Source organism: Thermobia domestica, chromosome 4 (assembly GCF_964235325.1).
Source record: "Thermobia domestica chromosome 4, izTheDome1.hap1.1, whole genome shotgun sequence".
NCBI lineage: Eukaryota > Metazoa > Arthropoda > Insecta > Zygentoma > Lepismatidae > Thermobia > Thermobia domestica.
The window spans coordinates 224,478,838-224,502,710 of record NC_137457.1 but is presented as its reverse complement, the minus strand read 5'-3'; the positions used below and the strand labels follow the sequence as shown (position 1 = coordinate 224,502,710).

The 23,873-nt window shown below is 36.8% G+C and overlaps 1 protein-coding gene across 2 annotated transcripts in view; it reads left to right on the top strand.

Annotated features, from left to right (window-relative positions):
• Positions 1-11,668, top strand: part of LOC145683875 (solute carrier family 25 member 32) — a 105,175-nt gene extending 93,507 nt beyond the window's left edge. For both annotated transcript variants that reach the window (XM_081755501.1, XM_081755502.1), the window contains exon 7: positions 10,690-11,668. In XM_081755501.1, the coding sequence (XP_081611627.1) occupies positions 10,690-10,834 (145 nt within the window). In that variant the 3' untranslated portion in view covers positions 10,835-11,668. The remainder of the gene's footprint in view (positions 1-10,689) is intronic.
• Positions 11,669-23,873: the final 12,205 nt, after the last annotated feature.

The window sequence follows — 23,873 nt, the reverse complement described above, 5'->3', positions numbered from 1 at the left end:
CTCGAAAAATAAGAACCACTCTTTATATGTCATAGGCAGGTTATGATTATTCTTTGAAAACACTGATTGTAATAACATATAATATTTCTAAGCTAACTTGAGAGCAGACATGGAAATTATTAAGAACTATTGACAACTGCAATACAAAATAAAACAAATTGATATTAGATTGTAGTTGCCGTTAATGTACCTTATTTCTGCGCATTAAGCGGACTAGATTAATCAGTCTGACAACCAAAGTAAATTATTTTGAGGTTTAATGGCAGGCAACATTTTATATATACTGTATTTGCTCACACCAGAGCTCCCTTGTGGTTAAACGGTTAGCGCACGCGCCTTTGGCACTGGACACGTTTCGAATCCCGTTGGAGCTCATGTGGTTCAGATCTCACGTTAAGCTGTAGGCCCACATCTTATATAGCCTCGCTGCTGAAAGTGGCGTTAAATTCAAATCAAACCAAACTTGCTTGGGGATTGTCACTCCTTTGTAGTCAAATTTGTTAGCATTCTATCTTTGTTCCTTCTTTTCGGCTATATTTGTCAACGTATTTGGATAGATATGAATAGCAATACCATATTGAAGCAGCATACATGTACAGAGATGTTTTTAATATTCTTACTAAGTGTTGTGTGATAATGTTTTTAATATTCTCTAGTTTTTATTTTCGTTTTCCTTACCTGCTTCTAGATCTCTTTCTTCTAATCATCTATGATCTCACTAAAACTCAAGTCTTACCTAACCATCTATATTTCACGCGACAAACTAAGATCTCATACCTTACTCCAAAGCCACCGATTACCTAAAACCCAAGAACCGATTAAGATCGGTTGTTTCAATATTGGCAGCCTCACCGGAGGCGCCTTCAGCATGTGAGGAAGGATTTAATTTTATTCTGATTCTGATTCGATATAAAGCTGTAGGTCCTGTCTGTATAGCCTTGGAATCATACAGAGGCGTTAAACCAGACGTCTTCGTTTTCTTTGACTACTACGTACAACCTCACGTCTAGCTCTTCCATCACAACTCAAATACAAATACAAATACGAATCAAATACAAACCACTTATACATTATATGCTCCAACATTTAGCACGTGCTACCTCATACACCAATATACTTCTCACCCAAAGTCTCAGTGCCCATGAAGGATTCCCAAATACACACCCCAAACGTCAGAAGCCCAGCACGCAATTCCTAATCTAGTTAACTCAGCTTGTTCTAATCATGTGCGTTTTAACATTTGACAATAACATTTAACATTTACATTCACATGACTCTGTCGTATAACGATCTATCCTTTGGATGCCTGAAACAACGAATTGTCCGCTCGTAATCACTCCAGCCTTTCTTCTGGCTTCGATTCCTAGACATTCCGTTAATACGAACCTGCGATTTACTACTACTGGAACCGTTCCTATAGTATCCTAATGACAAGTGCTCAGATTAATGTGATTGTTCCCCAATTATTCCATTATCTTTAGTTACATCAGGTCTCAAAATGGATGACTCGAGACTAACATACAATCAAACCTACCAAAAGTATACAATATCTGTATTTCAAGAGATCTTTACCTTCACCACCTCAAACGTTTCCTGTCATATACCTTGGCTGTTCGTATATGTTTCACCACATAGTCCATTAACAGCACCTCAAGATCATGTCAGCTCTTCACAAACAGATACACCTAATTTTAACACCGGTCAGTGTAGTCGAGAGGTATAAGACGTTAGGCTGGCGATCGCAAGATCAGTCTGCTCGTCGCGCTCAGTATATATGCGTTATGTATTGTCTTTTCACAATTGATTTCTTGGTGTCTCATTTTGCCATGACTAAATCGTGGGACTAATAATCAAACAAGTAAATAAATTAATTAAACCTTCTCTCAGTCTCATTCGCAGTCAATTCAGTCAAGCAAAATATCCTCAGAAAAAAACTTAGAATTATCTATCCTGAATTTTCTCACGCAGTACCGTTCTACTGTACATTACCTACTGCCTTCCTTGGTCTAGTGGCTTCTTTGATACACGAGATCTCGGGTTTGATTTCCGGTGGTTCCATTGATCCATGTCTGATATCACCTCGTTGTCAGTGGAGATTTCTCCATGGAGCAGACGGAACAGCCATTCTCTCCCTTTTATACCTCGCTAAGTAAGAGTTGCGTTTTCTAAAACTTCACTTTTATGGGGGAGGGGAGTCAATTTGCTGCCTAGCTGCAGGCAAGCACCGTGATCACCTTCGTCGACTGCTCTGTAACGCCATTAAACATTCAAGTATTGTCGGTGGTGAGAGCTGTGTGCTCTTCTGATAAATCCGATATCAATCTAGCGAATAAACCAGAGGAAGCTGTGTCTTCAAACTGTTTCATCCAGTGTACTGAACATAGTGATAATGTTCCAGTTTACGTATTTTCATTTTAATTCGTTAAATAATAAAGCTAGTTGTTCATTCTTTGGTACAACCGTATGTGTGACATTATATTACTTTTCTGAAAAATTAAAGGCTTAGGTTTCCATACTCCTAGTTAAATCTTTGCAAATAAGACGACAGTAGAAAAGGTGAGTACTAGCCGTACCAGATTCATGAACTCGGAATTTTCTTCTTGCTTAGAAATAAGCCAGTTAGTGTATGATTGACCAAGTGAAATTATGTCCTTTAGGTTCACTGAATTTTATGGTAATGTGAGATTATTTTAGATGGAAGACCTACCCTCACCTTACACAAGTTGAAACAAAAACAAAATCTTGTATTAGCCATTTCCAAACTAGTTATCATAGTTCTGCGAAACGGTTATCTGGATGTTCAGTAAGTGATAATTTATCATATTTGCCAGGTTTTCTTTGTTACTGAAAAGGAATTTCCGCAGATGGAAACGTAGGGCTCATGCTTGTCACATGAGTTGATATTAGCTATACAGGACCACCATTTGAAGGTGTGAAATTCTCTGAGTATCGGAATACGGAATAACCGGAAAGGTTTACTGTCTATACTGTCATTTCTGATGAAAATGGATCTTTTACGACAATCGTAAAAGAATAGGACAGTTTCTGGATCGTGATTAATGTCCAGGATAATTCCATAACTATCCCTCCAAGCAAAGGTTTCGTTTCGTATCGTAATCTATAGTAGCATCATGTCCCTCTCATTCGAAATGAAATCATCACTGGGGATCGTTACAATATTGAACTCCGTGTAATGCACTGTACACCTGTCCGCAAGCAAACAACAATAATGGTCAACAGATACAATGTTCTAAGTTTAACTTCAATGCACGCCCTCAATGGACGGGGCAAACTGCCCATGACCTGCAGTATAAGATCCATCTTTAACCACAGTATTCTCCTGACGTTTCTCCCATCGACTACATCGTTCGGTATTTCGATCATTTTTTGTTTGGAAAAAAACTTCCCTGATGACTAGACGGTGTAACATATGGTTCACTACTTGTTCGCATTGCAGACTTCAGATTTCTTTCCTCATGGAATCCGATTTGTGGTTGAGAGATGAGAAAAATGTGTAGCTCTAGCTTGAGATTATTCACTAACTTGGTATTGTAGTTTTCTATTTTTTCACTTTTGAAAGTTGCACATGTCAACAGGACATTTCAGTCACATCAACAGTATTTTTATAATATATGCTCGTAACGATGTTTTTGTTTGTTTGACTGGTTCGATTTTGTTCGTTTAATACTCCTTTCTTACGCCGCAATATTAACGCCGACGGTGAATTAAATCCGGGACCATACTCTTTATCCACCTGGCCACAAGGAGCCACATCGAACTTTTTCGTTTCAGTTTGGTCAGCAATGTTGTGAATAAGAGTAAACTTTAAAAATGTGTTGAAACAAAAAATACACACCAACACGAAGTTGATAATTCGTTACTCAAAAAAAGAAAATAAATAATAATAATAATAATAATAATAATAATAATAATAATAATAATAATAATAATGGAACATTGTTATTATGTTCTCACGCTAGAAAGGAAAGGTTGCTAACACCTTTCTTTGTAGTATTTCAATATCAGTATTTCACTCTTTTTTGTTTTAGAACAGCATAATTTTGATTCATATGCATGCTATTCTTTCGGAGTACTCTTATTTCACTCATCAAAACTTATAGAATTTATTTATTAATTAAAAAATTATCTTTTACTCCGTAGCCAAACTTGAATATGATTACACTTCTTGCTTAGTACACCCTCACAAAGAAAGAAAAAAAAATTAAAAAACATGCTGAAGTGTTCAGAAGCTTAGATGGATTAATTTCCCATCGGCTGGTTTGATGACTACAACTTTTTCTTTTTAATTCTCGGTAGTACGACTGCGACGTGTCTATGTCTCACTTTCTTTGTCTGTTTATCTGAGATCGAAATAGATCTGTCTGCTATGCAACGAAGGGAAAGGGTGGGAGGAGGAAGTATACAAGAGCTATTACCGATAAAATCTGCCTCTGAGTAAACATTAAGCAAAGGAAAAACTTAACAGTTACTTAGTATGTAGTGTCAGTTCATATGAAAATCTTACAGGTATCTTTCTATCCTAAAAGAAATGAAAAAATAAATAAATGAAATAAAATTAAAGAAAAAAAAAAGACAAGAAAGAAGGGATGGGATTCTATCTGATGTCAAAATGCTTTGAGAGTATAGTTTTTTACTCGACCCACTCATCCATGGGGACTTTGTTTCCACTTTATGCCAAACATTGAACTTTTTTATCCAACATTGGTTTGAGGCTCAAGAGAATAGTTTTTCTGTTTCTATATTCACGTATGAAATCTTGATTACAGAAGCTAATATATGTTTGGCAGACACTATAGATACTGGGTTTAAACAGATTCAAAATTTTATTATCTTTCAAAAGGTGGTTAAAAATATCCTTTACCGAAAATTTGTGAATTTTCCTTCGGAAATACATAAATCCCGCAGTAAGACGATTGCCTCGACGATTCACTCAATTGATCATAAATTTGTTTTTTGTTTATATTTTTTTTATTGTTTTCCAATATATCTTGGAAATCTTTTTATACAAGGAACGCTTTCTATCATCTCCACCTACTAATCGTTCATCTTTAGTCAAAGGCGAAAGAGAATGTAGTAAATGCGAAAAATCGTGCTCTACAGTATACGTGCAAGATTTAATGAGCATAGGTGTGTACCTCTGCCAAATTTTGAGAAGGGAGCATATCTATGTACCTGTATCTTACGAAAGAGGGTGGACCCTGTACTCCACTGTAGGTGAGAGAGGGGGACATTTTTACACGGGGCACATATGTACGAAGTAGATATTTTATCACTGTGAAGAGGTAAATGGACAACAGTTTGGTGTTGGCAACATTGGTGACAAACGAACATCGTGAGGCACAGTTGATGGATGGACGCAGCGTTCTTTTCTCTGTGCAGAAAAATACTTGATTTCTTACAACAAAAGTAAGTTTCCGCTTATGTCTTTGCAAGCTTATATTTGTAATAAGCACTGGACTTTTGAAAACTTATGTATGTTGCATGAAAGTGTATTTCTTTATAAATAATTTCCTTTATGTTCAAAAATTGCCATGCGTGGAGCAATTTTTCAGTTATAGGAATTAATGATCCTAAAATTCGATTGGGGCACATTAATACATATGCATGTGGGGTGGATTGGCACGGACCAATGTGCCCCCACTGTTCTGTACCCATCTACCCCTTCCATTTGTAATTATAAGAGTGGACTACTCTTTGTGCATTTCCCGTGTATTACAGTTTTCATTGTGATTAACATCAAGTAGAAAAAGTTACTAATAATATAGGCTATCTCTTGTGTGATCGCTTGATTTCCATAATCAAAGCATAAAAATAAATTAACCAAAATAATATGGAAAACTTTCCTATTATTATATTTCCGACTTTTTGGATCTATAGGTATAGCTGATAGGTACACAAACTTTCGAATGAAAGATTGTTTAACCATTTAGGAGCCATGATACGAAAATTTTAAGATCCTTTTCCCCAGATCATAATATACGAGTGATTTTAATAGGCACATGTCGAACAAAATCAGCCTCAAATATATATTTGTACATGGACGCTAAAAGACAGCGTATAGTAAGCGACATATTTATTCGACTTTCAGCAACCTATTTGAAAGTTATTCGGCGAAGTTCTTGAAACTTTATATTATAAAGGTAACCATGAAAGTTTGGTCGCTTTTCGTGGAGATCTGTGTTCAATTGGCCCTCACACTGTGAGTTGAATGCGAATAGAGATAAGGCAAAGGTCAATTGTTGGTGTGGATATACCAAACATACTACCTGATTTTGGCAGTTCAGTTACAGTGAACTTGCGTAAGAACAGAGTGAACATGAGACCTCCACAAAGAGCCCTAAGGGCGAGTGGTGTACGAGTTCAAACTGGAGTCAAACGCCGCTGTAGCAAGGGAGAAGATATGCCAGGTCTTTTGTGAGTCTGTAGTGACTAAGCGGACAGTGCAACGGCGGTTTAACAAGTTTAAAAACGGTGACGAAACACTGGAAGACGCACCACGTGCCGGAAGACCAACACATGTACAAAATGAAGATCTTCAGGGAGCAATTAAGGCGAACAGTTGCCAGACATGTGGGGAACTGAGACTACAATTCAGTGTGAGTGAAGAAACCGTTCGGCAGCACCTCCATCAACTTGGGAAGCACTACTAGTTGGGTCGATGGGTTCCACATGATTAGATCTGGGCCAGAACGCAACGCGAGCAGATACTTTTTGTTTCTTTGCTGTCTGAGGAAGGAGAAATTTCTGGAAGGGTGTTAACATATGATAAGAATTGGGTCCTGTACGAAGCTCCAAAGCAAAAACTGCCAAAACCAATATTGCACCAAAAGAAGGTCCTCCTGTGTGTTTGGTGTGTTTGGTGTGTTTGGTGGAATGCTCGTGGCATCGTGCATTGGGAACTGCTACCAGCTGGTCAGAGCATCAATGCAACTGTGTCCTGTCAGCACTTGAGCCGTGTCCAAGAAAAACTCAAAACTCTGGAGCCACCACTTCTGAATCTTAAAGGGGTCTTCCTGTTACAGGACAACTTTAAGCCCCACGTGGCTAGGATGACCCGGGACACCATTCTATGCCTTTTATGGGAAACTAATGCATCCTCCATACTCCCCGGATCTTGCACCATCCGATTACCACCTGTTCTACCGCGATGGAATCCATGGCCTTCCAGAACGTTGGCAGAAGATCGTCGATGCGGGTGGGACTATTTTTGATCTTCTAGGTACGTCTTAGGTGACATATCGATGTTCGAAGGTTGTAGGTGAAAAAGCGACAGAACTTTCTTGGTTACCTTTATAATAACAAAGCTCTGCCTCCTTTGGAGACAAGGGGACGCTCGAACCAAAATTATAACATCTTTTCCAGTTAGTAGTTGAGGTATGATAGATTTCAAAATTTTGTAAACTGTAGGTAGCCCTTGGACTATTTACTTCTACTTTTCCTTATTGAGACAGAACCTCGTTTATAGTACGTTTTTATCTTTGTAAATAGCTTGTGGAACCAGTGGCGTAACTAAAGGCTTGAGGGCCCTCCTGCAGACAGCGTGGGGTGGGGCCCCTTCTCTACGTCCTACTTTACGATTTGGGGCCCCCGGATGTCTTGGCGTCCTCCCACAATGCGGGGTCTGCGGGGCCCTTATTTACGCCCGTGTGCGGAACTTTTAAATTTTGATGATACAAGCAAGCATTGGTCTTTTATTTTATTTTATTTTATTGTTTTTGTAACAGGTTGAACTAGATCTATTAAATTACTAAAGATTCTGACAAATCTTCACATTCTTTTTATGAAACATGATTTTATTTTGCAATTTTGCAGTTGTAGTCAAATCTGTTGTTAAAATACTTGAGTTTGTGGAAGTTTAATTGAATATTATGTCTCAAAATATTTCATGGAAAAATAAAACAAAAAAATTACGTTATCTCTATTATCAAAAAGTCTGTGTGATATTTCACTTTGTTCGTACCAATCTGCCCCAAACAAGTACCAATCTGCCCCCACATGGGGAAGATTGGTACAGATTGCATACCTTTCGTAAAATGTAATTTACTCCAAGTAGGACATTAGTAGAAACAATATTGTACATTATAAATGTAGCTAAAAAATCACAGTTTAAGTAGAAAAAAAATCATGTTTCTCAAGCTGACGATAAGTTCTAAAATCTCGGGTAAGTAAAAATCGCAGCAATGTCCCAATCCCTCTCCCCTATAACCATGAACTTGATATAGTCTAATCAGAGGATAAAATAGGCCAGATCTTCCAAAATTTACATTTTTGACAAATTTGTACCCATGAAAGGGGACAAGATGGACCAACATATAACTAACTAACCCGTCCTAATACTATCATACTAAATTTTTAAATTTGGTAGTTTGCAAAATTTAAGGGGTGACCTATGTACCCCTTTTTAAAATTGAGGAAGTGGCCAAGGTACCTATGTCAAAATCAAGAGGGCATTGATCCCCTATGACAGCACACAACGGGATAAGGTTACCTGATGTTTCTTAACCAATCAATGCCAAGGAGCCATAAATCATCCCATACTACTCTTGTTCTCATAACTACCTTGCACATACTGTATATGAGACCATATATTTAAATACTCGTTAAGTTAACCACCTTCAAATAACGGATAATTCTAAAATAAACTTACAGACCGGTTCTTTTTATGAGAGCTATTTAATTGAAACAGGGAAAGAAAAACAAAACAGTTACAATTTCGTCTCAAAGCTAAGAAATGGTTTATTTCGTCATACCGTTTTTTGATCTGTACTTGTAGATATTGCAACGTGGCCTTTGTAAAATTGCAAAAACACAGATAAATAAATAAAAAATAAAGAACACTTTGAGTTGTTGAGTTGATTTTAGTTTAGCGTCACGTAGTTAACACTTGGCGTGCGCTTCGATTTTACATATATTTACACGCTCGCTACTCTGTAGTGATTGGATAATTGAGTCTATCTGTCAGGGTGGGGATGGGCGAGTCCAATAAATAATTTGTCTTATCTCCGTTTCGTCATTTCACGTAACGGAGGTTGATTAAATAAATAGCCCTCGCAGTTCGAGCCCTCCGTTAATCTGTTTACTTTTCATTCCACGTCCACTCGTGCATTCGATATCGTAAGTTTAATTTAAAAGCCGGTTTCGTTTTTATAGATACTATTTGCTTTTGCGAAGTTGTCTTATCAGCTTCTACAGTTTTATGAAACCGGAAACGAACTTTTGCTAATGGATGTACAATCAATGCTTTTCTCAATGTATAGCTTAATTATTTCAGTCTTTTTTTTTTTTTTGATTGATTGCTTTTAAGTATGAGTCGAGAACAGTCGCTGTTTTTTCACCTTTTCAGAAATTGTCAGACATATATTAAGCCATTTCACTCATTTGCATACATTTAAAAACTATTAACTCGAGATGAAACAGCCAAAATCGTTTTACGATTATAGATTAGCCTCGACTAGGCAACTCTGGATGACTCTCCAGGCTTGTGGACTGGAGCGATGTCTCTAAGATTATAAAAGGGACGTGCGACATGTTCTGTGGATGTCTATCCTTAAAAGGCCAAAAAATAAGGCAACAGGCAATAGGATCAATACAATATGCTGTTGACGGCTTGATACAATCTGAAACTCAATGCTACGCACCTGGACCAAGAACTCGTACATGTATCAGGAGTAAATGTTTCGATACATTGCTCCTAATTGATTTCTGGAATGCATAATGAAGGAGGTCTCTCATAATGGTGGCTCTTATTAAGCATAATCTTACAGGTTGGTCACATGAACACAACTAGATAGGAATTGGACACACATCAGTAGGATTGTACATTATCTTGCTTTGCAGTTTCTCCAGCACACAGCAACAGAATTCGTGTGGGGGTACGTTCCAGAGATACAGTGATGAAATTCTTGACTAGCTCCGCTGACGTACACACCGGTGAATGATAAACGTCCATCTTCACTGCTTAATCATCAGACATGTTCTACAGAGGCGTAAAATTCATTGGATAACCATAATCACATATTCAGCTGAACTCAATTGTATTGACAATGTATGGACACCTGAAGGAAGCTCTCGCCGTTCACCCAAACCAACCAAATCGACAGTTCATAGAGACTGCCGTACAGAAATATGAAGTCTTCCGCAAGATATATTGGATATTCTTGACTGAAACATCACACAGGCATACATGTTCGAGAGTGCCAATTAGCTTTTGAGGACCAAGAATATCTGCATCTGCGACGGATGCTGAAGGTTATTTTACTCGTTCGAAACTTCTTTTTTTTTTTTTTTTTGGTTATGTTCATATCACTGGAGCTGTAACGTTTTTCTATTGTTTTATTCCAATTTGTCTATGCTTCCAAGAAAAAGACTTGCTTTTTATCTAAGGTCATGACATCGTATTTGGCCATACATCATATTCAGTTCTTTACACATTACATTATTCAACAATTGTTTGGGGTATTTAATTTTGCGAAAGGTTATCCGGAATTTTAAATTGCTCCCCTCAGATATTACCTAGGTACATATATACTTGTATAACCTGAAACTATCGATATTCCGAAATGGTTGCACGATCCATTCCTCAATATTTAGTTATAAGCTTACACCTAGAAAATAAGTTTGTGATTTTCTTGATGAAATAATATTCTTTCATGTTTGTTTATATTTTAGGTTTGAAGGAGTTCGAGGATTTTACAAAGGTCTTGCCCCCAATTTGCTGAAAGTTACACCTGCTACAGCCATCACTATCTCTGTGTATGAACACTTATCACATTCTCTGTTAAGTCTTGGCACACCTGAAGCGAAACCAGGTTAATTCTGTTAGTACGTTGTTAGGCAAAGAGATCTATGATGGATGGCTTCATATATTATGTGGTTGAAACAAAATGTTATTGCTTGAGCATTGAGTATTCTTAAGTACAATATTACAGTTATGTTGTGTACATTTATGTGTGTTTGCACAAAGAATGTGTATGCAGATGAAATTAATAATACATGAGGAATATGAAGTTCAAATTTCATCTTTATATGTGTGCCATATGTAGCTTTATACTATTTTTTCCTGTTGAATTAAAACTGTGATAGTCATGTACATATATAGTATTTTTTGTGATATGGGCAAATTGTTAAAAGAAACTTTTTGTTATTTGGAGAGTACTGTTTTATGTTTTAGTTATAGACATATATTATGAGGATAATTTGTTAGAATTTAATTATTATGTTACAGTACACAGTCAGATTGTTGTTAGTCAATATTTTAAGTTCCAATAAAATAGTGGATACAAGGGATGGATCTCAGAATGAAATTAAGCACATTTATACAGTAGGTTATTAATATACTTAAGTACCCACCCATTTCTAATTTTGATTTTTATAATTTCTTTATGTATACACATCCGAAATATTTAAACATTACTTACTGTCAATTGTAATATGTATTACATGATGAACTAATTAGGTGTACAAAAGAAGCCTTTGTATTAATCCAGTCTAAGTCTCGTTCTATGTAGTAAAGATTCTAAAAAGCAGTGGAATTTAAAATTTGGGTATATCATTTAGCCTAAACCGCGCATACACAGGTGCACAATCTGAACGATGTATTAGTTGGACATTCTTTTGAACAGTGGTAATAAATATATTCACAATGAAATGCATTTTAGTGCAAAACAACCTGTGCCTTTAGATATGAGAGAAGTGATTGAAAATTAACTTCTATGGGGTGAAGCCAGAGAGTTCTCACCCTCACTGTGGTAAAGCGAAGAATCTGCAGTTTCGTGTTTTTACGTTTCTTATTTCTATGGTTAATGCCATCTGAAAAAGAAAAAAAAAAAAGAAGTCCGGAATTGGAGGCAAACTAAGTTTCCACCGCAGTAATGGCCTCCTCATCATCCACAAAACGCCTCCGACGCAAATGTTTCTTCATATTTGTAAAGAGAAAGTAATCTGATGAAGTCAGATTAGGTGAATATAGTGGATGGGGCAAAGATTCGTAGCTATAATGGCGCACAAAAGTGAGTGTTTCTGCTCCTTGGTGTGTCAGTTCGCCAACAGCAACATGCCTTTCTTTCTGCTTTCATAGTACTCTGTAACTTTTGCAGCAGGTTCCTCGTTCCTGTAATGTATTCATGTGATCGTAGTTCCATTTTGTAAATACCGGTAATCAGTTAAACTCCACAGTTTTATGATCCTAAAACATGGACATAATTTTGCTGAATGAATTTACTTATTTTCTTTCTTTTAAAGTAGGGGATGTTTCCTTGTCGTCTTCATTTCCCTAGTTTCAGGTTTAAGTAGATAATATTCAGCATTCATCCATAATCACAAATATGTTGACAAAAACATCCTTAGCATAGGTCCAAAATGCTTTATGCACATTGTATACGTTGCTGTTTTGAAAAGTTGTCTACAATTGAAGAACTCATCTTGCCGCCACCTTGCTCATACGCAGAATGCCATATAATATTGTGTGAAAGGACACTCTACAGCTATTCACCTTCCAGACAAAATAATAGTTACACGTCTATCTTGAAGTACTAGCTGCTCAACTTTTACTACCGCTCTTGAGTCCGTAGCCATTGAGCGACAGCCTTCTTTACGTCGTTCTGTAGACTTGTGCGGTCACATTTGAATTTTCTCTTACAGCGTTTCACTTTGTCGTAAGATAGGCATTCCCCACGCCATCTTTTCGTGTATCATTTTTGTCGATTTTCCTGGAAGATTGGTGAACTAATCACAACTCGATGCCCGATTATGTTGAATATGAGGCCCCCCATCTAGGTTTTTTTTTACTAACATCAATCCAACTGTGCATGTAAAGACACAAATTAGTACATGTGTTAGTGAAATGCCAACCTATAGTAGTAATCGCGGCACCTGAGGACACTTTTTGGCCCCTGGGTCCCTGCCTCAGGACCCATGGTCCCTGGCCGGGGTCAATGACCTAGGGATACATAGGACCACCCCCTCTAAATTTTGGCAGGGGTACCTTGGCCCACCCCCTAAATTTTGGCAGGGGTACGTAGGACCACCCCCCTTAAATTTTGGAAATTGCCAAATCTAAAAATTTGGTATGGTAGGGTAGGACCATAGTATGTACCTCTATCAGTATTGGGGGTCTATGTCGTTCCCTTTCATGGGTAAAAAATTGCCAAAAAGTCAAAATTTCGGGTGTTTTTGACCTAATTTATCCCCTTGGATGAGGTGTTATTATCCTATATGGTTATATGGGCGTATACAGGGGTCCATTCCCTTTCATAAGACATGGGTATATTAATGCACCCCTTGAAAAATTTCGGAGGGGTACCTTGGCCCACCCCTTAAATTTTGGAAATTGCCAAATCTAAAAATTTGGTATGGTAGCCTAGGACCACAGTATGTACCTCTATCAGTATTGGGGGTCAATGTCGTTCCCTTTCATGGGTAAAAAATTCCCAAAAATTCACATTTCGGAGGTTTTTGACCTAATTTATCCCCTTGGATGAGGTGTTATTACCCTATATAGTTATATGGGCGTATACAGGGGTCCATTACCTTTCATAAGACATGGGTATATTAATGCACCCATTGAAAAATTTGGGAGGGGTACCTTGGCCCACCCCTTAAATTTTGGAAATTGCCCAATTTCAACATTGGGTATTATAGTATAGGACCCTAATATGTATTATGATAAATTTGGATGGTCCACCTCGTTCCCTTTTAGGGGTACCAAATTGCCAAAATATAAACGTAAGCAATACGTAGTACCACGTGTTTGGTTTTGACCTAATTTATCCCCTTGGATGAGGTCCTATTACCTTATATGTTTATATGAGCGTATACAGGAGTCTATTACCTTTCATAAGACATGGATATATTGGTGCACCCCCGGGAAGGGTACCTTGGCCCACCCCTTCAATTTTAGAAATTGCCCAATTTAAACATTTGGTATAATAGTATAGAGCCCTAGTATGTATCACTATAAATTTGGGTGGTCCACCTTGTTCCCTTTCATGGGTACACAATTGCCAAATTTTAGTACAACCACGTGTTTGGTCTTTTGACCTAATTTATCACCTTTGATGAGGTGTTATTATCCTATATCGTTATATGGGCGTATACAGGGGTTCATTACCTTTCATAAGATATGGGTATATTAATGCACCCCCAGGAGGGGTACCTTGGACCACCCTTTAATTTTGGAAATTGCCCAATTTAAACATTCGGTATAATAGTATAGGACCCTAATATATATTAATGTAATTTCGTTCCCTTTTAGGGGTACAAAATTGCCAAAATATAAATGTAAGCAATACGTTGTACCACGTGTTTCGTTTTTTTACCTAATCTATTCCATTGGACGAGGTCCTATTACCTTATACGTTATATGGTCACGTATGGGGATTCATTTCCTATCATAAGACATAGGTACATTTGTGCACCCGGGAGGGGTACTTTGACCCCTCCTTTAATTTTGGAAATTGTCCCTTTTATATGTTTGGTATTATAGTATAGGACCCTAATATAAATTACTATAAATTTTGGTGGTCCACCTCGTTTCCTTTCATGGGTACACAATTGCCAAATTTTAGTACAACCACGTGTTTGGTTTTGGCTCAATTTATCCCCTTGGATGAGGTCCTATTACCTTATATGGTTATATGGTCATGTATATATTGGTCCATTTCCTATTATAAGACATGGGTACATTGATGCGCCCCGGGAGGGGTACCAGGCCAACCCCTTAAATTTTGGAAATTTTCCAATTTGAGCATTCGGTATCATAGTACATGCCTCAACATGTATCATGATAAATTTGGGTGGTCCACCTCGTTCCCTTTTAGGGGTACAAAATTGCCAAAATATAAACGTAAGCAATACGTTGTACCACGTGTTTGGTTTTTGGCCCAATTTCTCCCCTTTGATGAGGTTCTATTACCTTATATGGTTATATGGTCATGTATATGGGTTCATTTCCTATCATAAGACATGGGTACATTGACGCACCCTTTAAAAATTTGGGAGGGGTATCTTGGCTCATCCACTCGGTTTTAGAATTTTTTTAATATAAGCATTTGGTATCATAGTACAGGACTTCAATATGTACCACTATAAATTTGGATGGTCCACATCGTTCCCTTTCATGGGTAAAGAACTACCAAAAAATCAAATTTCGGAGCTTATTGACACCTATTTAGCATGTTATATGGTTTATTACCTTTATATGTTTATGTTCCCTTTTAAATTTGGGAATTATCAAATAACAAAATTCGGTAAACGTTTTCTAGGACCCATTGGTGTTCCTCTTATGACCAAATATTCAAAATTTAAAGGTTATTGACCGGCTTTATTATTGAATAAGTACAGGATTTATTACTTTTTCATAAGACACAGGTGTATTTGTGTACCAATCTTAAATTTTGGGAGGAGGTACATTTCTTATTGTCATATCAATAATTGTTAATTGGATAGTATCTCATTCATTGGGTAAATCATTATGATCACGTGATCAGTTATTAACCTATGATGGGATTAGGAGTCCAGAACATTGGTACATTGAAACTTTGTAGGATAATTTGAGAATGCGTCATTGGTTTTGATTATTCCCGCCAAATATAAACGTAAGCAAGACGTTGTACCACGTGATTGTCCTTGATGAGGTAGTGTACAGGGATTCATTTCCTTTGTTGTGGTACTTCTTAAGTTTGAGTACACACACACTTCTAGAAAACAGTTGGTTCTACTCAGGTAAACAATTGACGGACATTATTGACCTTATTGAACATATAATGATATGATTAACTCTAAGACTTAGGTATATCAAGAGAAGTATTCTTTAAATTTGGGAATGGTGATAAACAGAATTTTAACATAAGGTGCGAAATTTGAAACAATACATTGAACTTTAGTCACAGCTCATAGTCTAAGATCATTGGTGGTGATTGATTTGAAATCTGATAGCTAACCTTATTGAATCTTATGACTCATAGACGAAAGGCAATACATGCTACAACACTGGCAAAGTTATTGTTAATGCAATTTGATTGGATGATCACTATCTTTCCTGAAATCTGATTGGTTGATCACTATCTTTCGTGCAATCTGATAGGTTGATGAGTTTAAATCTTTTTCTGCATTCAGTTTTGTTTTAACATTTAAAAAGTTTTTGAATTTTTTTTGTTTGAAACTTTGGTTTGAAATTTTTCGTTTTAAAAATTTTTTGTTTGAAAATTTTCAAAATTTTGTTTGGGATTTTTTCGTTTGAAAATTTTTTTCGTTTGAAATTTTTTGTTTGAAAATTTTTGTTCGAAAATTTTGTTTAACATTTTTTTGTTTGAAATTTTTCGTTTCCAAATTTTTTGTTTCAAAATTTTGTTTGAAAATTTTTTCGCTTCAAAATTTTGTTTGAATTTTTTTCGTTTGAAATTTTTTGTTTGAATTTTTTTTCGTTTCAAAATTTTGTTTCAAAGATTTTTGTTCTAAATTTTTGTTTCAAAGTTTGGTTTGACATTTTTAAAAGTTTGTGCACCCATTAGTAAAGAACCGGAACTGTTTAGAGCAAAAACCTTTGACAACATTGTGGTGCAATAGTACACGTCAGAACATGATAATGCAACGTCATCAGTTTTTCATCATATATAAGTATCGTTCGAGTTCGTATTCATGATAACATCATCATGGCTACTTGTCTGCAGTTTCTAAACACGCGTGATGTGATGAAATCATTTACCAAGATTACTGATTTACAACAGAATGTACCTTATAGAATCTTAGCTAGCCAAATGATCCCTACAAAGTTTGGATTAAGAATCGTAGTGAAGCTTGAAAATGATAAGAATATAATTTTACCAGCAAGATATTTACCCATGGAAGCATCAAAACAAGAACTGCTGCGTTTCTTAAATTCTGGATCTGTATCTTTATGTTACAAAGGATTCTTGGGTCGAAGACATCAACTTGAATTTAGTACACAGCCAGATTCGTCAGCAATTGTGATGAAATCATGAATTCAAACGTCAGCACATTCCTTTACGTCAGACGTAGTTGTATGAATTTGGTTGGTCGGCATGACGTCAGTAACTGTGATGAAATCATGAATTCAAATGTCAGCACATTCCTTACCAATGACGTCAGCAATAACTATAAACCAGCAAATACAGTGTCATCCCACGAAATCATTTGAGCAAGTGCTTTTCAGGAGGAAAGATGTGTACTTCTAACGATAAAGAGTTCATCTTCGCAAGCTATTATCCAATAAATATATTTCAAACAAAACATGTGATGATTGGTATCAGTGCTAGAACATTTGAACCTGTGATTCGATTGGGCAAAGCAGAACAATTTGGTGTACAACTGACCTGTGAAGAATGGCAAATATTATGTTCACGAATCGACCAAATGAACGATTATTTTCATGATGAGCTAAATGTGACCATAGTCAAATCATTAGGCTCAAATCTTGAAGTGGTGCTGCGTACAGTCCTCGAAGAGAAGATGGTGCTGTTACGTAAAAAGAGTACATTCCATGTCCCTCGCATCTAACACAAACGTAATGGAACAAATTCATCGGCGTATTTCAGTGTGTGAAACATGCAGTGGAAGTGTGCAACAAAACTAGTATATTCCTGAAAAAGTACTATTTTGAAAAATGTGTTATGCATATTGTACAACATGTATCTAGATATTGTGATGGTTGTCAACATCGTTCGTGGGTGCATAACTGTATTGATAAACAGTTTATTTGTGATCAAATGGACATTGAGTTCCCACCAATTGATATTGCAATAGACCTTAAAAGACTTCAACTGGAATTAAAATTATACGCTAAAGACAAACTAGTGGAAGAAGTTCAAAATACATTGTATCGACAATATCCAGAACCACTATCTGGTATGGATGTATGTGGAGTGTAATAAAATGATCCATTTCAATGAATTGTGTTTTTTTTTTCATTTCAAGTACAACCCCATATTCTGATGTGTACTATTGCACCACAATGTTGTCAGAGGTTTTTGCTCTAAACAGTTCTGGTTCTTTACTAATGGGTGCACAAACTTTTAAAAATGTCAAACCAAACTTTGAAACAAAAATTTAGAACAAAAAAATCTTTGAAACAAAATTTTGAAACGAAAAAAATTCAAACAAAATTTTGAAGCGAAAAAATTTTCAAACAAAATTTTGAAACAAAAAATTTCAAACAAAAAATTTGGAAACGAAAAATTTCAAACAAAAAAATGTTAAACAAAATTTTCGAACAAAAATTTTCAAAAAAATTTCAAACGAAAAAATCCCAAACAAAATTTTGAAAATTTTCAAACAAAAAATTTTTAAAACGAAAAATTTCAAACCAAAGTTTCAAACAAAAAAAAAATTCAAAAACTTTTTAAATGTTAAAACAAAACTGAATGCAGAAAAAGATTTAAAACTCATCAACCTATCAGATTGCAAAAACAAAACTGAATGCAGAAAAAGATTTAAAACTCATCAACCTATCAGATTGCACGAAAGATAGTGATCAACCAATCAGATTGCAGGAAAGATAGTGATCATCCAATCAAATTGCATTAACAATAACTTTGCTAGTGTCAGATTACATCACCTTATGATTAAATTTCAAACTGTTGTAGCATGTATTGCCTTTCGTCTATGAGTCATAAGATTCAATAAGGTTAGCTATCAGATTTCTAAAGCTCAAGGTCAAATCAATCACCACCAATGATCTTAGACTATGAGCTGTGACTAAAGTTCAATGTATTGTTTCAAATTTCGCACCTTATATTAAAATTCTGTTTATCACCATTCCCAAATTTAAAGAATACTTCTCTTGATATACCTAAGTCTTAGAGTTAATCATATCATTATATGTTCAATAAGATCAATAATGTCCGTCAATTGTTTACCTGAGTAGAACCAACTGTTTTCTAGAAGTGTGTGTGTACTCAAACTTAAGAAGTACCACAACAAAGGAAATGAATCCCTGTACACTACCTCATCAAGGACAATCACGTGGTACAACGTCTTGCTTACGTTTATATTTGGCGGGAATAATCAAAACCAATGACGCATTCTCAAATTATCCTACAAAGTTTCAATGTACCAATGTTCTGGACTCCTAATTCCATCATAGGTTAATAACTGATCACGTGATCATAATGATTTACCCAATGAATGAGATACTATCCAATTAACAATTATTGATATGACAATAAGAAATGTACCTCCTCCCAAAATTTAAGATTGGTACACAAATACACCTGTGTCTTATGAAAAAGTAATAAATCCTGTACTTATTCAATAATAAAGCCGGTCAATAACCTTTAAATTTTGAATATTTGGTCATAAGAGGAACACCAATGGGTCCTAGAAAACGTTTACCGAATTTTGTTATTTAATTTAAAAGGGAACATAAACATATAAAGGTAATAAACCTCTGTACATACCCATATACCGTGCTAAATAGGGGTCAATAACCTCCGAAATTTGATTTTTGGTAGTTCTTTACCCATGAAAGGGAACGATGTGGACCATCCAAATTTATAGTGGTACATATTGAAGTCCTGTACTATGATACCAAATGCTTATATTAAAAAAATTCTAAAACCGAGTGGATGAGCCAAGATACCCCTCCCAAATTTTTAAAGGGTGCGTCAATGTACCCATGTCTTATGATAGGAAATGAACCCATATACATGACCATATAACCATATAAGGTAATAGAGCCTCATCAAAGGGGAGAAATTGGGCCAAAAACCAAACACGTGGTACAACGTATTGCTTACGTTTATATTTTTGGCAATTTTGTACCCCTAAAAGGGAACGAGGTGGACCACCCAAATTTATCATGATACATGTTGAGGCATGTACTATGATACCGAATGCTCAAATTGGAAAATTTCCAAAATTTAAGGGGTTGGCCATGGTACCCCTCCCGGGGTGCATCAATGTACCCATGTCTTATAATAGGAAATGGACCTCTGTATACGCCCATATAACCATATAAGGTAATAGGACCTCATCCAAGGGGATAAATTGAGCCAAAACCAAACACGTGGTTGTACTAAAATTTGGCAATTGTGTACCCATGAAAGGGAACGAGGTGGACCACCAAAATTTATAGTAATTTATATTAGGGTCCTATACTATAATACCAAACATATAAAAGGGACAATTTCCAAAATTAAAGGGGTGGGTCAAAGTACCCCTCCCGGGTGCACAAAAGTACCTATGTCTTATGATAGGAAATGAATCCCCATACGTGACCATATAACGTATAAGGTAATAGGACCTCGTCCAATGGAATAGATTAGGTAAAAAAACAAAACACGTGGTACAACGTATTGCTTACATTTATATTTTGGCAATTTTGTACCCCTAAAAGGGAACGAAATTACATTAATATATATTAGGGTCCTATACTATTATACCGAATGTTTAAATTGGGCAATTTCCAAAATTAAAGGGTGGTCCAAGGTACCCCTCCTGGGGGTGCATTAATATACCCATATCTTATGAAAGGTAATGAACCCCTGTATACGCCCATATAACGATATAGGATAATAACACCTCATCAAAGGTGATAAATTAGGTCAAAAGACCAAACACGTGGTTGTACTAAAATTTGGCAATTGTGTACCCATGAAAGGGAACAAGGTGGACCACCCAAATTTATAGTGATACATACTAGGGCTCTATACTATTATACCAAATGTTTAAATTGGGCAATTTCTAAAATTGAAGGGGTGGGCCAAGGTACCCCTCCCGGGGGTGCACCAATATATCCATGTCTTATGAAAGGTAATAGACTCCTGTATACGCTCATATAAACATATAAGGTAATAGGACCTCATCCAAGGGGATAAATTAGGTCAAAACCAAACACGTGGTACTACGTATTGCTTACGTTTATATTTTGGCAATTTGGTACCCCTAAAAGGGAACGAGGTGGACCATCCAAATTTATCATAATACATATTAGGGTCCTATACTATAATACCCAATGTTGAAATTGGGCAATTTCCAAAATTTAAGGGGTGGGCCAAGGTACCCCTCCCAAATTTTTCAATGGGTGCATTAATATACCCATGTCTTATGAAAGGTAATGGACCCCTGTATACGCCCATATAACTATATAGGGTAATAACACCTCATCCAAGGGGATAAATTAGGTCAAAAACCTCCGAAATGTGAATTTTTGGGAATTTTTTACCCATGAAAGGGAACGACATTGACCCCCAATACTGATAGAGGTACATACTGTGGTCCTAGGCTACCATACCAAATTTTTAGATTTGGCAATTTCCAAAATTTAAGGGGTGGGCCAAGGTACCCCTCCGAAATTTTTCAAGGGGTGCATTAATATACCCATGTCTTATGAAAGGGAATGGACCCCTGTATACGCCCATATAACCATATAGGATAATAACACCTCATCCAAGGGGATAAATTAGGTCAAAAACACCCGAAATTTTGACTTTTTGGCAATTTTTTACCCATGAAAGGGAACGACATAGACCCCCAATACTGATAGAGGTACATACTATGGTCCTACCCTACCATACCAAATTTTTAGATTTGGCAATTTCCAAAATTTAAGGGGGGTGGTCCTACGTACCCCTGCCAAAATTTAGGGGGTGGGCCAAGGTACCCCTGCCAAAATTTAGAGGGGGTGGTCCTATGTACCCCTAGGTCATTGACCCCGGCCAGGGACCATGGGTCCTGAGGCAGAGACCCAGGGGCCAAAAAGTGTCCTCAGGTGCCGCGATTACTACTCCTATCATTGTATACATTTTTATATTACTAGCACATCTTATCATGGTGAGGGTAATCTGGCCTCCCCTCATACATTTTCTGCCTATGCAGAATGCATTGAATGGAATTCTAAAGAGTATGATACAGAAATGTATCCAAGTGAGAGCGAATGCTGACATCATTTACTTCTTTCCTGTTCATTTTAACGCTCCCTTACTTTTATTGGATCCCTTCAGTGACCACTCATTTTTTGTGTCATGTCAACATTTAACAAACAAACATTTTGATTAACAATTAGATTAACATCCATCTCAATTTAAAAAGTGAGTAGAAGAAAAAAGAACATTGGATAGCCTCTAAGGTCCACAAATAGATGCAGCCGATAAAATGCGTGGTAAGCAACTACGATTGACACCGGCCGCTTCGCTGAATTGCACTACCACAGCTGATTACAGGGGTGGAAAAATAACCGACTCTGACCCGCTTTTGAACCGGTTCAGGCACCAACAACCCATGCTAAAGATAGAATCCTTTCCGCCATCTCTGCATTGAATTATCTGAATTCACGCCGAATAAGGCCCAAATACTGCACAGACTTATGAAGAAATTAGTGCTGTTTATGGGCAAGATACCTTATCAGAAACAACACCCAAAAGATGTTCAGTCGCTTTTGTTCTGAAAATTTCGATGTCTAAGATGCTCCTCAGAGCAGGGACCAATCAGAAAAAGTAGAGTAAGATCAGGATGTAAGCAATCATGACATAGGCAGTATTCTAAACATCCATCACTAACTAGTGTTAAACCATTTGGAGAAAGGTGGATACAAAGTGAAGCTGGATAGTTCGATATCACATGATCTGACTCAAAAGCATTTACTCCACCGAATTTCTGTCTCTGAATCTCTAACAAACCCGAACCATTTCTGAAGCGCCTAATCGCAAGCGATAAAAAACAGATAACCTACAACAACAATGGGCGAAGGTCGTGGTCGAAGCAAGCAGAAATTTCACAGCCTATGGCGAAGCCCACGCTGAAGATAAAGAATTATTCTGTGCATTTGCTATAATTGATAGAGGATCGCGCATCACGAGCTGCTGCCACTGGGCAGAAGGATAGATTAGTACCTGTACTGTCAACAATCAGAGCGAGTGCACCGAGCAATTCAAGAGAAACTCCGGGAATTGGTGAACAAAAAGGGTGTCGTATACTACGTTGACATAATGTCACCGTATACATCTTTATAGAAGTCAGAAATTGAGAACTTGGCGGGGAAATTTTAATCCGTCCACCGTATAATGTGGAACTGATCATTTGTTTTGGTCTCTTCAGGATCTTCCTGAATTGCGTTAGTTTCAAAAGAAGCCGGTGAACTCTACATGTCACAATTTTGTGACAGAAACCACGTGTAAGTTCTATAGTTAATGTACATTTGGTTTTATAATGTTATTTTCAAATGACAATAAATGTGTTCCTGATTTTGATCTTCAAAGGCTCAACACTTTTTAGATAACCTGAAAGAACAACTTTGTCAGTCTCTCAACAAGTACCAGAGTCAAAACGGTAAGAGATATCGAGAAGCGGCTGTTCGCAATCGATTCAGCCGTCCCAGGAATAGGTTTAATCTCTGTTAATGTTATCCATAAAGCAAAACAAAATAAGTAGTTGACAGGTTTATGGTTTATTTCACTTTGTTTGGCAGATTTGATCGCGTGACGAATCTGATTGGTTATAAGAGATCACGTGGTCTTAGGCCACGCCACCACGGGAAATTCAAAATTAATCCGCCGCCTAGTCGCGTGATATGCCGTCATGAGTCACATGGTTTTAGACCACACCTCACTTGGCTCAAGGGCCATGTTTATAGGACCACCTCAAAAGGTATGTATAGGACAGAACTTATACCTCTAGATATTTGGGGGTCCATCTCGTTCCGTTTTAGAGGTTTCTAACCGCATGTATCTTCCTTAGTGTTGGTTTATTATGTTATGAATGAGTGTAGGAGTCCAGGACAAGAGAATTATTGAGAGGAATATATCGGCTCTACCCTTAAATATTGAAAATTGCAAATGTGGAAGTATAGGGCTATGATGTGTACGTCCATAAATTTGGGTGACGTATTTTGTCCCTTTCAT